Raw genomic sequence first — 16,420 nt, 5'->3', positions numbered from 1 at the left:
TCATATAAAATGGTTCAAGAGAAATATAAGAAGATGTATTCTTGATTCATGGATTGTCTATTAGACATTAATGTTCCTAAGGGCATGCTCCCTAAAAACTAGAACAGTATCTGGTGTTGGTAGGCACCAAGCAAATATTTCTTGCAATAATGGCTGAACCAAAGGCATTAGTGAATTTATAAATTTATATATAGGTACAGAAATTATATATAACTTATAAATTTATATACAAGAGTAAACATAAGCATAGGATAATTTGATATAAAAATAAGATATTAAAATATGTAGTTGAATTTTTACCATAAAGATTGATCATCTAAACTATTTTAAGAAAGGAGTAATAGAAAATCAACATCTACAGGATATTCAAATTTTCTATCAAAGTTCTTAACTCTAACAACTAAAGATTATAAATACTTACAATAGATATGATGCTATATCATAAACATTTCCTGGGACCCCTGGGTGGCTCAGTGGTTGAGCATCTGCCTTTGGCTCAGGGCATGATCCTGGGATCCCAGATCGAATTCCATGTTTCTTCCTCTACCTGTGTCTCTGTCTCTGTCTCTGTCTCTCTCTCTCTCTGTGTGTCTCTCATGAATAAATAAATCTTTAAATAACAAAAACAAAAACATTTCCTGTATTTCATCAGTTCATCAGAACAATCCTATAAAGTGATTTCTAATCCTCATTTTTCAGAAGATTATACTGAATTTCAGGTTTAAAAAGTTGTCAAATACCATATGACTAGAGTAGAGCTAGCAAGGAGAGCTAGTATTTGAATCCATGTTTTTATGTCCCTGGGCCCATAGTTGGTGCTATTATTCATTATACCCAAAATATAGCAGTATAGTCATGGTCAGATTTTACAGAGAGGTTTATTCTCTCTCAAGTCTAAGAATAGGAAAGACAGCAGTCATGTTGAGAGCAAAAATACATTGCAACCTTAATTTATATTGAAATAAAACAATTTGAAAAGTTTCAAGTGAAATGTCTACAATTACTGCTTTTAGTTTGGGATCTTCTTTTTTTGACAGGAGCAAAGCCTTGATTATAAGATTACTATTTAATAATATCCACTGAAATAAATTGGTATGGATTATAAAATGTTGTTAACTATATTTTAGTGAAAGATATTTTCAAAATTATTATTGAAAAAGGATGTTGAAGTTCCTTCTGATGCCTTTACTTTTTTTTTTTTTTTTTAAGATTTATTTATTTATTCATGAGAGACACCGAGAGAAACAGAGAGGCAGAGACACAGGCAGAGGGAGAAGCAGGCTCCACACAGGGAGCCTGACCTGGGACTCTATCCCTGGTCTCCAGGATCATGCCCTGGGCTGAAGGCAGACACTAAACCGCTGAGCCACCCAGGGATCCCTAAGGTCTTTACTTTTGAGCAGCAACTAATCTTTTCTTTTATATACAAAAAAAATCATTTTCATAAGTGAATTTTATTACATTTTTTTTATCAGCTGTTTGACAGGAAGTCTAGTTAACATTTTTGAGTACCAGATACATTACATATATTCACTTAATTCTCATAAATGTGAGGTTGGCATTACTAGCCTTACTTACATAATAAAAGGACAAAAAAGAGGCTTAGAAAAATTTAAGTTGTAGCTTTCATAAGTGAAAAACTAGTGATTGACTCCAGATCTGTCTGATTCCAATGCCCATGTTTGAGGCAAACATGATAACCACTACGCTATGGAAATAAGAGTCCAATATCCATGTTAATTCTGATGAGGTACATTACCTCCCAGGGAGATGCCCCCAAATATAAATATAATTGAAGAATACCTTTTTTTCATCTTCCAGAAATACATAATGCAGTTTTTATCATTGTGGTTTAAATATTAATCTATTCTTTCAGAAAAGTCTCTTCCCTGAAAGTATGTGTGTTGTTGAGAAAAAGAAAATGTGTTAGCTGATACAGGCTTTGATTGCTGAGTAAAGTTTTTGGCTCACTGTGTATATTTCTTGGGATTCCAATGGGAGAGATTCAACTATCTAAATATCCTACAACTACCTCAATAAATTAAAAAAAAAAAAAGTTTATTTGTCAAGGATGAGTTTTTCCCTTCAAGTTTTTGTGGCCTTGCCAACTCTGTTACCTTCCCTTTAGGGGCCAGATGTGGGAGGAGGGGGAAAGAGGCATACCGTGACCAAAAAATAACTATAAAGCTAGGTGAAGAGTATAAATGTGTGACTGAAACTCAGAAAGTCAAAGAAGCAGTCCATAGAGATGGAACAGAGAGAGCCCTTAGTTGTATGTTGATTCTAGAGAATCTAGTATAAAGATCTGTGGATTTTGTATTCAGGCCTCCTGGGCCCCAGTCTCAGTTTAATTATTAATTAGCCCATAAATGTAAGCAGATTATATAACCGCTCTGAAACTCAGTTTGGAAATCTGTCAGATGTAACTAATAAGACATTTCTGGGTTGTTGTGAGGATTCGCAGTAATACTTGTAAAGTTTCTAACACGGTGCTTTAAAAAGTGATTCTAAATCTCAATAAATATGGTGAATTAAATATACTCATCTCTCCTACCTCTCTGTACCTCTCCTCCACAAAAAAATGGTGCACACAACACACACACACACAATGATAGTAAAAGGGACCAAAAGAACAAAAACAAACTAGCAGGGATGAGATACAGGCAAATATTACTGACTTAGTAGTGGCTAAAGCATTGTAATCTTAGCCCACTGAGGTGAAACCCATAGGAAGCAAGCCGCTACGTCATCCTGCAGAACCTTAGAGTGCCTCAGGAAATAGGTGCACGAGGGGCTGTTTAGCTCTAAAAGCAGGAGGAATGGTTGAAAGTCTCCATGCACATCATTCTTATTCAGATACTTAACTATACATCCTAGTAGCACAAAGGAGTAATCAAACTCAAAAATCTGACCTCATAAAGAGCAGGAGTAAGGCAGGGAATCAAAACTGAGAGATTAAACCAAAATCTGTTTTACCAGTCAGCTTTTTACCCACACCCCCTTCAAGCATATCATACCAGTGAGAAAATTGGGGATTTTTTTTTTTTTTTTTGGTAGACAAAAAGCAGCTTTAAGAAGAAGGTGCTTATAGACCTGACATTTGGGAATTGCCACCATAACCATGAAAAAAGCCAGCTTTTTGCAGTTCTCGTGAAGCTCCTCCACATACACAGAATTTCCTACCAGCATTTTCATGTCTGAGATGTTAGCATGCATGGACTGAAAAACATGACTAAATTTTGGAAAAACATTGTAAATGAGAAAATTACTGACTCAAACCAAAAAAAAAAAAAAAAAAAAGGAACTTTGAAGAAACAGAGATAATGTGGAAATAGAAGGGCCCTTGCTCCCTTCCCCCATAACTATAATCCATGCATTCAAAAAGAAGAGAAAGAACAGAAAAGATGCAACAAAAATCCCTGTTTTCAAACAAGGAGAATGATGAAATAAACAGCCATGATTGGCTCATAGATACCAAGTATTGTTGGTATCCCCTGTGACAACAGTGGCACAGTGTCCCTGGCTAGTTGATATCCAGTCAATGAGCCTGTTCTCCAGGAGAATCTGCCCTGTCCTTTGTCCTACTATTGTTAGCAAAGGTGTAATTTGGCATTTTCTTTCTGGAATAGTTTGAGGGCATGCACCAAAATATAAACCATACTCGATCATCAACCTAATACCACCCCTAGGAATATTTCACAAGGCCATAATTGTATAAGTTGGCAAGATGCATGCACAAAAATCAAGATTTTTTTTAAAAGGGAAATATTGTAAACATAAATATGTATAAATAGGACATGTGAAATGTATAATTAGTGTAATAAAAATAATAGCATAATTATGTTTATATAGAAATAATAGTCGAGTTCAAAAACACTATAGTAGTTATAAGCTTATTATATAAAATGTTTACATAGAGCTGTATATTTATGTAGAGAGCCCTCCTGAAGGATGTTTGCCTTTGGGTGATAAAATTCTGGGTGATTTTCACTACTTCTTTGCATTTTTCACAATCAGCATATGAGACTCTTATAAAAATAATATATTTTATGTTTATATTGTTCTTGATTAGCTACTTGTGGGTTATTCATTTTATAAATTATCTGTTTAATTTTAAGAGTTAACTTCTCACATGCCAGTCAGTATCTTTCTGAATCCTCTCTCCTAATATTAATTTTTTTCAGAAGAAGATCTTATTTTAATGTTATTCTGAAAAGAACAAAATTAGAAGTATAGATTAGTAAAATTCTTTTAAAGCCAAATGCATGAGGCTTTACCTGACATACAACTTTTAATAAGAAGCTTTTAGTTACTGTGTAACATGTAGGTAAAACTGAGGCCATGTTTAGTTAGTAGGTAATTATTCCTGTTGATAATGAGTATACTGATATGATTATTGCTAAAGTGATTCATTAGAGACCTGGCAATTTACATAGCTTTTCCAGGGCCCAGATCTAAGGCCCAGATCGTCTGAAACAGAGAAGAGTATTGCCTGATTTAGCAGTTTGTTGGGAATATAATGTATAACTACATGTAAAGCTCTTTTAACAATGCCTGAAACCTCAAAAATGCTCCAAAAATATTAGCTATTTATTACCTATATGTATAAGAAAAGTCAGTAACCTAGTTATATTTTCTCAAGTAGATCAATGATTTTACTTAGAGTGTATTTTACATAGGATTCTTCTTTCCAATGGTAATATTGAGTGTATTCTTTAGAAGATAACTCAAAAATAGTCTTCCATCATAGTGTATTGTCAGAATGAAGAAATAATGTTCAAGAATGAATTTTCTAAACATTGTGTTGCCACTTTAGGTAACATACCCTCCTTAACTAGTTCTTGGACCACTGGAGAAACTTGGCCTACTTACAATCAATGACAATGATTTCTATTTTTCTGACTTATTAACATAACAATTCTTTTTAAGAAGAAATAATTTTCAAAGTTATTAATGACTCTGAAAAGTTTATTTTTTAGTTTAATTCTAATAGTTTTTATTGGTTCGGTTTCGTTATGTTTACTCGTATCCTCAAAGCCTAAATTGAATGTTTTTGGCCTCATTCAAGAATTGTATTTATCATTTCTAAATCTAATGATTTGCCTGGTATACCATTTTTAAACTTATTCTCATGTGTGTATTTTAAGTAGGATTAGGTATTTTTTTCTGATTCAATGATATTTGTGTGCGTCTAGACTTATATAGAACACAAAATTAAAGTCTCAGTATATAGCATATGGTAAGTCTGCTGATGTGTTAGCTGCTTTTCACAAATTCATGTGGTACCAATAATTTCTCATAATCAAGTCATGATTTGTATCACAGTTTGGGTGTGTTTTTAATGGAAAAAGATCTGTGATTTTTCCTATTCTTGAAAAATAAAGGTAAAAAGTAACATTAAAATTAAAAATAGGAATCATACATTCTCCTAACTAGACATGACTATTTTGTCACTTATTCTTCATGTAGACTGCCTCCCTAAAAGATATTTTAACTCAGAACAGCTTTGAAAGACAAAGATCCATTTTAAAATATTGGGTATTCAAATAAGTATTTAAAGGAAGCTTCAAAATCAGAGAAATCAATGAAAATACTTTCCTTTGCCTTTAGTAACTGAATGAGAAATCTATGTAAGTAGGAATATATATTTTCTTTTTTGTTTTGTTTCCTCATAAGAGCACTGTTCCAGAACAAGTATCTTGCTTCTCTGTGTTGAAGATATTGAGGCTACAAAAGTTGAATTATCTTAGAAAACTCTTAATTCCAAATGCCCAATCCATGATAACTGGCTTATGCTTATAGGTGCTTTTTTGCTAGCACATTGCAGTAAAAGTAAATGCATTAATTCTGCATATTGTAACATTGGCTATCACATAAATTCCTTTGACTGTTTTATTTTCTGAATCTATAGTAAAGCCTTGGAGTGAGAATAATAATAAATCTTGCATTTTTTTAACAGTGCTTTACTAGAAACACAAATAATATGATAGTTGTTCATCAGATAAACATTTGTTATTATCTAATTGCTTCTTTTGCTGCAAATTAATAATTTTAGTGAGTAGTTTTTCTAAATTTAATTTTAATTAAAGACATTTTATCATTTTCTAATTCATTTCCAATTTGGAATAATTATGCTTAAGTTAGATCCTGTGTCATATACTTAACTGAGTTTGGGGCCACAAAAAAGTCTCTTGGCTGACTGGCAAAAGGTGAATTCAGTGGCTTTTTTTCTTGTAAGTCTTAGTTTTAGCAATCTACCCATTGTTTCCTCTAATGACTACTTCAGTACAACCAGGCAAATGAATTCCACCAGTGCTCTCCTTGTTGATAGATTATTGGTCTCAGAGCCATAATCATAATTTATTTATCTTCCTTGTAGCATCAGAGACTCCTTGAAATGCTAGATACAGAGAAGGAACTATTAAAAGAAAAAATAAAGGAAGCTTTGATTCAGCAATCTCAAGAACAGAAGGTAATACTTGACATTTGTTCAGAGTGTAGAAAGAATGTGTTCTATTACCTCAAATAATTACCTCAAATAATACATTTACTGTCTACCCAACTGTCTTATCATTTCAGGATATACTGGAAAAATGTTTAGAAGAAGAAAGGCAAAGAAATAAAGAGGCATTAGTATCTGCTGCAAAGGTATTTCTATCTGTAATAATGGGTTTCTTTGTAAGTAAGTGGAACTTAAAAACTGAGTTCATCAGTGGTATAGTCAATCAACTTTTTGTGTATAAAGCCTCATTACAGAAAAATCAAAGAGTTGTTTTCTTTCTTGTTTTTCCTGTTAAACTTAGGATGCTGCTATCTATCTTTATTATTGTTCAATTAACATTATGCAGGACTAGAATGACATTGAAATACCACATATTTAGATTATTATTGTTAAAAGAGAATATCTGCTGGGACGCTAGTAAGCACTTGGTATTTTTTTTTTAAGATTTTATTGATTTATTCATGAGAGACACAGAGAGAGGCAGAGACATAGGCAGAGGGAGAATATCGGGCTTTTTGTGGGGAGCCCATTGTGGGACTCGATCCCAAGACCCCGGGATCATGACCTGAGCCAAAGGCAGATGCTCAGCTACTGAGGCACCCAGGCATCTCAGCACTTGGTATTAATAGACATCATCACAAATAATGTGTGTATGTGTATATATATTTATAAAAAGATATGTGATTTTTAAAGCCAACTTTGAAATACCTAAGTAGTGTATCCATACATATTAAATATACATATGCCAACACATACATACATAGCACTAACTTTTGAGATTAGATTTAAATTTAGTGAGTAAATATTTTGAAAGTTTCGTATCCTGCCAGGAGTAAAACCTGAAGGATGACTGACTTTTTTCTTAAAGAATTTACAATCACATAAGTATTACTTATTACCAATTAGGAAAGTGGAATGCATTACATTATCATACATATATGGATAGTACTTCTGTATAGACACATCGAAATTTTTGAGTGTAGGTATGACATAATTAAAATTTACATTAATTTGGGGGAAATTAGAAGCAGAAAGGCTAGAGGCAAGGAAAGAATTAATAGAGTGTGTCCAAAGTCTGTGTTAAAAGATAGTGAGTACCAGAAATAAAGTAGTGGTAATAGTTTAAAGGAAAGAAATAGACAAAAATCTAGAAATAGGAGATAGAATCAGCATCTGTTTTTGGTGTGGATAATACAGAAGGAGGCCAGATTGGGAACCCCCAGAAGTATTGCCTCGGAAACATGGAAAGTGGTACTATTTGTTTGGTATAGAATTTGAGGTGATCGTGATCTATTCAGATAACAAGGCTAGTAGGCAACTGAATCTACCCCTGGCAACTCAGAGAAAGAAATGACCTGAAAATGCTAATATGGTTTATTTTATTCAGCAGACAGGTGGTAATAGTAACCATGGAAATTATTGTTATGTAAATCACCTCACCAGAGAGTATAGAGTAGTAACAAGTGATGTAAGATCTGAGCCACTCCAGAATTTAAAATCCAGAGAAAAAAGGAAGTTAGAAAAAAACTGAACAGAGTCAGCCATATAAGTAGAAATAAAAGTAGCATGTTGTTATGCAAAAAAAGAAAAGGAAAACAGAAATAGTCAACTATATAGAATGTCACTTTGATGACAAGAAAAATAGTGATTGAAACAAAAAAATATTATTTGGATTTAACAAAATGGAGAGCATTGGTGAGCACATAGTAAGAGAGTAGTTTCAGAGAAGAATTGTAGAGTAAAACAGGAGTTTAGAAAATGGTAACTCAGCGTTGTTAACTTGTGTCAAATGTGGCTAACTGGAAGAAAGAGAAAAGTGTAGGCATCACAAGTGCGAAGACCATGGACTTTACTGCATCCCAAAATATGATGGTTTTCTTGAGAGAAATTCTTATTTCAACAGTTTTCATGGAAAACCATTTTACTGAATAATGAGGGTTATGCAGACTTTAGTATTTGGCAGACATTTTCTCCAAAGCAAACAGAGTGAGCCCAGTATCTCCAGAAATCTAACAGTTTTTATTGCCAATGATAAAAGTTGAGCTTTAAAGCAAAATTAGAATTTTGGAAAATGTGTATCTGCTTTCAGATACTTAAAGACCTTTTTGATGAGATTGATGGTGATATTAACAAATGTGACCTTTGTCTTTGTTATGATATGATGAAATGTGTCAACATCTAGAGGAGATGCATAACTTACTGAATCAATACTTTCCAAATAAAAATCTTTAAAAAAAAATCATCCATAGATAAAGGACTCATTAAAAGTGCAAGAAAAGAAAAAGTGGCAGAAGACAAAAATCTTATGGCCACTGTGTGATTTTCCTTAGCACAACTACCCTTTAAGAACTACCCCTTTTTAGGTTTTGGTATGGAATCATCAGTATTTACAAAGATCTAAACTGGCTGCTAAGTATTACTCTCTTTTCTACTGCATGTCTGTGTGAGACTAAGTTTTCTTTATGTACTTAAACCAAAAACCATACTATAGATTTAATGCAGAACCTAGCTGTCTTCTGTTAAGTCAAATATTAAGGAGGTTCACAGATATTCTTTTCACTTCTTTATTTTGGAAAATATAGTTATTTTTATAAAATATATTACTCATTAATATACAGTGCATTTAATGTTGTTATAAAATGAATTAATATTTTTTATTTTGTCTTGGTTTTTCTAATATAGTAATACTAATATGTATAACCAGCATAAACAAAAGCTCTTTGAAGTAAACCATAATTTTTCAGAATGTAAAGAGATTCTAAGATCAAATAGTTCGAAAACTGCTACTTTAAGCTAAGGCTTGGTTTCTGTGAAGTTTAGATGTGCCTTGGGAATAATGTATGAATATTTGTACAAACATAAGTAAATTTGATTTTACACCAGTTTTTAAGTATGCATAAAAACAGCAGTGTCAGAACTAAGCCCTATAGAATTCAAGTTTTGTACCTTTTAGATTAACCCAAATCTTTCTTATTCAAGAACTTATATAGTCATTCATTCAGATGTTTTCATTTGAGTCATTATTTGTTTTGAAGCTTGAGAAAGAAGAAATGAAGGATGCAGTTTTAAAAGCCATAGAAGAAGAAAGAAAAAGTTTGGAAAAAGTCCATGCTGAAGAAAGGGAGTTATGGAAGACTGAGCATGCAAAAGATCAAGAAAAAGTATCTCAGGCAATTCAAAAAGCTATACAAGAACAAAGAAAAATAAGTCAGGTTAGTAAAATTAACTCTTCGTAAGTACTTTTTATTTTTCTCAAAATGAAATTTCCTTATTTTATCTTAAAATTACCTTAGTGGCTATTGATTATTTTGCCTTTAAGAGTAATATTTTGAACTAATATTTTTTAATATATCAGTGTACCTTCTACTTACTGATACTGAAAATCCAGAACTTATAATCTTATCTTTTTATTATTTTTTTTTAAGTCAGATTCCAAACTTATGTTAAGCATTGCAATATATAAATCTTCGGTTTAATTTTTTTTTCCTTTTTTCACAAATGTACACATACACACACAATTAATACAAAATAATATATGTATAAAACAGTTTGATTCCATCAATTATGTCTAATGTATATCTCTATATATCTGTACGGATAATAGGACCTCACAGATAATCCCCATGGTTTCATAAAAAGTATTACATATCCACAAATATGGCCTATACAAAATAACTTTTATCTGCCTATCTGAACAATTAAAAACTACAGTACTTTCATTTTGCATAATTGAATTTGCATGGCTCTATTTTCTAGATGTTTAGTTTTTTTGTTACATAGGCAGTGAGATACCTGAATAAATCTTCCCCAAACCAAGTATAGGAAGCAAAAAATAACATTTATAGAACTCTGTTTTCCATGATTAGAGTGTTACATGTACTACCTACCATTGTTTACTCAATCATGCATTATAAATGTAGATAAAACGACTAACATTTACCAAACAACCTACAAGATTTTCTTATGATTCATTAGCTAATCTTAATGAAGCCCTTAAAAAGTCAGTGCTTTTAACCTCCAGGATAAATGTTATGCACTTTTAAAAAAATGTCACTTAAATTTATTCCCGAGCACATAGTTACAGATCTTTAGGTAGTTGTGGTAAGAAAACAGAAGTGTAGTGACAGATTTTATTCTTTTATTCCCTTGCTCTTTTCTATGGGAGTAATGATTGCTTTCTAATTCTTCTGTTGTTAGTGCTATCAAATACATATTGAGCACGTATTGTATATAAGATGTTTAACTGTCAGTTCAGTTGGTTGGAATTCTATGCTAGTAAGGTCAAGATCTTTGGTTAAGTTCTGATTTGGGAGAGTTTACTTAAAACTTTTTGTGACCACAGACCATTCCTCTAACCCCACATAGATGTGGGCTATTAGTCACCATGAAAATTGGGCAAGAGTGCATGAATAAATCAGCACATGTTCATCACTCAAACAGAAAAGTATATATCATAAGGGCATACTTCTCTGCTGGTTTGTCAGGAGCATTTTTGTCTACAGAAAACATTACAGTATATGATATACTTTAAAATTTGTTTGCCAGTTTCAGAGTCCTGTGAAGGGTAATGCAAGCATGACATGAATAAACACATTTTATTTTCTTTCAAATGTTTGCATATTTTAGGTACATGTGAGGAAGAGAGTATGTTGGTGTGGTGTGGGTGTGTATATGGGTGTTTAACTGCTTTGTGGTTAAGAGTATTAAGAGAGAACATATATAGCAGAAAGAACAATGTTTCTAGTTAACTCGCAGGTTTTCAAATGTGAGCTCTTAACGTCAAATGTATTCAGTCTTTCTTAAACAGCTGCTTTCGTTTTCATGTAGTTGTACTAAAGCAGCTACAACCAAACAATTGTCATTCCATTAGCCCCTTAGAGCTTCATAGTCCTACTCTAGAAAATTGACAAATTACTTTCCTTGGGAGTCATATGAGACTTCTATAGCTTTTGTTTATTTAGGCCAGTAGGCATACCAATTGACATGGTCAAACTTACTCTTCAGTGTTTTCACATTGATAATTGAAGTGACTGCCCGCTATGTTCTAGGGACTGTGCTTATTTCTGGTGATAGAGTAGTAAGAAAATACTCAACAACTTGCATGCCTTCTTGTGAAGAAGACTGACAAAAAAGTATTAAAGCTATAATAAAATGTAGTGGTCAGTGTTATGAATTTAAATGAAGCAATGTAAAGTCTGGAGAATCAGGGAACCAGTATATGAATAGGGTAGTCAGGTAAGAACTAAGAACCTAGCATTTGGGGACACCTGGGTAGCTCAGCAGTCTGCCTTTGACTCAGGGCGTGGTCCTGGAGTCCGGGATCACCACTAGAGGCTCCCTGCATGGAGCCTGCTTCTCCCTCTGCCTGTGTCTCTGCCTCTCTTTGTGTGTCTCCCATGAATCAATAACTAAAATCTTAGAAAGAAAGAAGTTAGCATTTAAGCTGAAGCCTGCATTGAAGTGAGCAGCTTACTTTTTGAATAGTTGGGAAAAGAATGTTTCAGGCAGGGAAATAGTTAATTACAAAGGCTCTGAGGTGTAAGATAATTGGCATAATTAAAACTTATGGTACTGCTATGGATACAGACAGATCAACGGAATAGGATGGAATATGGAATACAGAAGGACATAAGATTGTTCTTGCATGGAAGGGGGCCCAAACTGTGAATTTAGTGAAATTATGAAAACCATATATATGTGCAGAGTCTTCTGCAGAAATGATCCATGTAGATTCTCAAAAGTATCTTCTTTTTTATTTTTTCAAAAGTATCTTTCTAATTAACCCAGAAAAGATTGAAAATATTTGTAACTAGCTGCCCATTTCTTTCTGGACTTTGCACACTAAAATGAATTTCAGGTAGGTTAAGTGTTTAAACTTATAAACTTAACTTACCAAAAAGCAATTGGGCAAATACTGATATTCTTTAAAATGGAGTCTAAGCACTTCAGGAGTGATAAACTAAAGATACCTGCAAATTAGCTTCTTCTCCATAAAGGCAATGAAATCACTAGCAAAAAAATGTCAGAATCAACTTTTTCAGAACTCTGGATATTAACCAAAGGCTTCAACAACCCAAGGAGTATTTATTCAGCAAAAATAGTTAAATCTCACTAAGAACAGCAAGCTTTGTAGATTTTTAACTTGCTTGACTCCCGTCCCCTACTCCCTAGTTCCATAATAGTAGTCTAACAACCATGGTAGCTATGAAAACCAACAGTGTAGAAGCCACTGGAGTGGGTAGCCAAAATGTGAAGCTCCATAAAAACAAACAAACAAAAACTTTTCTCCAGGGAATCATTACTGTTGACCCATCTGATATCTTCCCAGAAAGTCCCCATTTGCTTAGAGCTTGCTTATAGTGGGAAAAGCCCCATCCTCAGAATATTTGTCACAAACAATGAAGTGGCAATTGTGTAAACTTTGCCTGAGTTAGAAATACCACTTGGTCAAACAAGACCCTGGCCAGAAAACTTAAAAGGGAAATTTAGAAAATGTGACCATTATTGATGGCTTTGAAAAGTACTGACTTCTGAAAATAAACCTGGATTTCTTGAAGGTCACACACATACACAAAGTTGTGCACATGCCCAGGAAAGACCTGAGAAGACCCAATCTCTCACCACTAACTGATTTAGATTCTATTCAAGCAAAAAGTGAAGGCTAAGGAAGAGTTGTAACCTGGCAGTGTTAAAGGTGTTAGCCATCACACAAAGTCCCTTGGCAAATGATGGATCACTGATCTAGTTCAACGTATTTAAGGATTTGCTGTGTAATTATTTGCTGACTGCTGAGCTAACCCAGCAGAGATCTCCATGGCCACACGTGACAAGGAATACAGATTTTGCAGAATTAGGTCAGAAAAGTTTCTAGACGAATAACAGCAATAGAAATTATTCCTGGGAGATGAAGGAAATCTAATTGCTAAAGTTCCTATATTGTATTATTTTAATGTCCATTTTTATCAATAGTATGTGATATGCAAAGAAACAAGAAGGTATGGCTCATGTGCAGGAAAACCAAAGCAGTCAATGGAAGATACGTTGATGTTGGACTTAACAAAGACAAATATGCTATTATAAATATTTAAAAGAACTAAAGGAGATCATTTCTCAAGATTTATAATCCTCCTCATCTTATACATTATATGTATGTATGCTCTTCAGAAACTAGCATTAGAAATATTTGAAGGACTACTCTGTTTTTAAAAGTGCCGTTTACTGTAAAAGCAAGATTGCAAATACGTGAATGTACATTTATTTTCCTTCCTACTATTACTTGCAGTCAGAGAGTACTTATCATTTGTTGGAGGGGAAAAGGCCCTAGACTCTTATTTTGTAGTTTATAATTCTTTTTTTTTTTAATTTTTATTTATTTATGATAGTCACAGAGAGAGAGAGAGAGAGAGAGAGGCAGAGACGCAGGCTCCATGCACCGGGAGCCCGATGTGGGATTCGATCCCGGGTCTCCAGGATCGCGCCCTGGGCCAAAGGCAGGCGCCAAACCGCTGCGCCACCCAGGGATCCCTAATTCTCTTATAGCATATATCAAATTCAAATATCTATTTATTTGACTGTCCCACTCAACTGAGAACTTCCATAAGTGTCTCAATCATATTTATACTCGGGAGACCCTAGCCTAATATGTAGTTTATGGAATGTGTTCCAGAATCATTGTCCTTAAATGTCAGGATCTAAAATATCATACAATTAATTCAGGAAGATGACTTATAAGACTTAATTTTATTCATCCAAAATTCTCAAGTAAATATATAGACATTGTTTCATTAATTAATCACATTAATTCTACAGAAAGGCAAATTATAAAAAGCAATGAAGTATTACAGGTTGGTTTGTAAAAAAAATTCCTTTAAGATAATTAATCATCCAAAATTACCAAAGTTGCAGGACCAGAAATATAATTTCTAAATAGACTTTATTCCTAGGCTACTAGTGATAGGAATGTGAAATTCTGCCTCTTGAACTTGTTCATACCCTTATAATCACAAGATTTTAATTGTGAGTTTCAGATTTATATGTAATGTCTTGTTACTACTTTTAGGAAAATACCTGGAATATTAGGCATTTCAAAAGTTGACAGAATGTTATTGTTTCCTTTAACAATAAAGAAAACAATAATAGTTCTCCATGTTTGAGTTTCACTTAACCTGGCTTTAGTGTATATAAATATTTTAGGCTACTAGCTAAAAACCTATTTTTATAGAGGTTTTTCTTCAGCTTTGATTGTGGAAAATAGTAACGTAATAGTAATGTAGCAGTAGTGGTGAGGATGGCAATCAATCTAATACTATTGGCTCTTATTAATTCACCTCTATGTACCAGGCAGTTTTCTCCTTGTATCATGTGTGATCTCATTCAGTACTCACAAGAGGCAGACATAATTATCTCCATTTTTACAGATATAGAAATTAAAGCTTAGGAAGATTATGTAACCTGCTCAAGGCGATAATAACTCCTTAGAAGAGACAACAGGCTGTATTCAAAATCAGACAGCATTACTGCAGAGGCCTTGCAACTCGCCCCTACACTGTTCCCCCTCCCAATGTTCTCATCTTAGAATAAAGCACAAAATCATCTCATTGACCATTTAATGTATCAATAATTTTAATAGGAAAACCTGAAGGGACTGTTTTCATTTCTTTTTTTATTCAGTAATATTTATTGATATCTACCATACGTCCACCCTGTTGGAAGTTCTGGGCATATAGCATCAAACAAGATAGACAATGTCCCTAAGGCACTCAGAGAACTTACATTTAAGTTGAAAAAGATTCACACTGAATAAGGCAATTCCATATAGTGATATGGGCTTTGGAAAGGGTTATGTGTTTAACTGAGAATGGGTGGTAGAGGTCTTTAGATAAGGAAATTGGGGAAGAAGCCAGACTCAAAAAATATACATGTTAAATTCTATTTATATGAAATTTTGAAGAAAGCAAAACTGATTTAAGAGGAAAGAAATCAGTAGTTGGGGAAGGGGCACTTTTTGAAAGTGGTAGAAATATCTTAATCATAATTGTGGTGATTACCTTTGACAAAACTTACCAAATTATATATTTTATAGTGATGAACCTTATTGTATTTAGATACAAATTAAATAAAGCTTTTTTTTTAAACAAATAACTACCAGAATAAATTCTTGGCTAGATGGCAATTTGAGATGGTGAGAAGGGTTGAGTTTCATGGGGATAAATAATCTAATTCATCCATATTAAATTCAAGGTGCCTCTTCATAATCCTAGAGGAAATGTTGAGTAGGCAGTTAGAAATGTGTGTCCAGAGTTCAGGTGTGTTGTCAGGGCTGGAGCCCAAACACTGGCATTAATAACCATAGAGTTGGTATCAAAGCCAAATACATAAATAATAAAAATCTTCTGGATGAGCAGGACTCTATATGACATTCTTTTACCTAATGTAGCCATCTTCTTCCTAGAAAAAATATGGCCACTTCAGATTAACGGTGTAATAGTGGAAATAGTCTCATACTTATGATGGTTGTATTCCAGTTGATACTGTGAAGGTGTTAAAGTTACTGTTGCTTCCTGTATCACACTGCTACCCAGCTCAAGTGGCCAAAGCTTCATCTCCATTTTCTAGGAATCTCAGGGTCACGAGTATAAATAGCAGCTCCTGCCATCTTCTGCCCACCTCCTTTCTGATTTCAGAGGCCAGCATTCATTTTTTTCTCCTCTAGTTGTGATCTGGAGAGACTAAAGAACTACTGTCCAGGGAACTACAGAGTGTTTGAGTACTGATTGAAGGGAATGACATTATGAAAGCATGGAAACTGTGTTTTTAACCTAAGATTTAGGTCACATCATAGCACTCAATAACTCAAAGAATTCTGGAAATAAAACTTAGAATTAACAGCGATTAGCATCTTTAGCCACCAAGTCACAC

The 16,420-nt window shown here is 33.6% G+C and overlaps 1 protein-coding gene across 8 annotated transcripts in view; it reads left to right on the top strand.

Moving 5' to 3' along the window:
* CCDC91 (coiled-coil domain containing 91) overlaps window positions 1–16,420 on the top strand; it is a 332,348-nt gene that overhangs the window by 246,983 nt on the left and 68,945 nt on the right. For all 8 annotated transcript variants that reach the window (XR_003140462.3, XR_007406415.1, XR_007406414.1 and 5 more), the window contains 3 exons: window positions 6,380–6,472; window positions 6,580–6,648; window positions 9,538–9,714. Coding sequence is in view for 5 of the 8 variants with exons in the window: in XM_049102557.1 (XP_048958514.1) it covers window positions 6,380–6,472; window positions 6,580–6,648; window positions 9,538–9,714 (339 nt within the window). In the remaining 3 variants the exon portion in view is untranslated. The remainder of the gene's footprint in view (window positions 1–6,379; window positions 6,473–6,579; window positions 6,649–9,537; window positions 9,715–16,420) is intronic.

Source organism: Canis lupus, chromosome 27, assembly GCF_003254725.2.
Source record: "Canis lupus dingo isolate Sandy chromosome 27, ASM325472v2, whole genome shotgun sequence".
Taxonomy (NCBI): Eukaryota; Metazoa; Chordata; class Mammalia; order Carnivora; family Canidae; genus Canis; species Canis lupus.
This window is presented reverse-complemented; position numbering and strand designations above follow the sequence as displayed.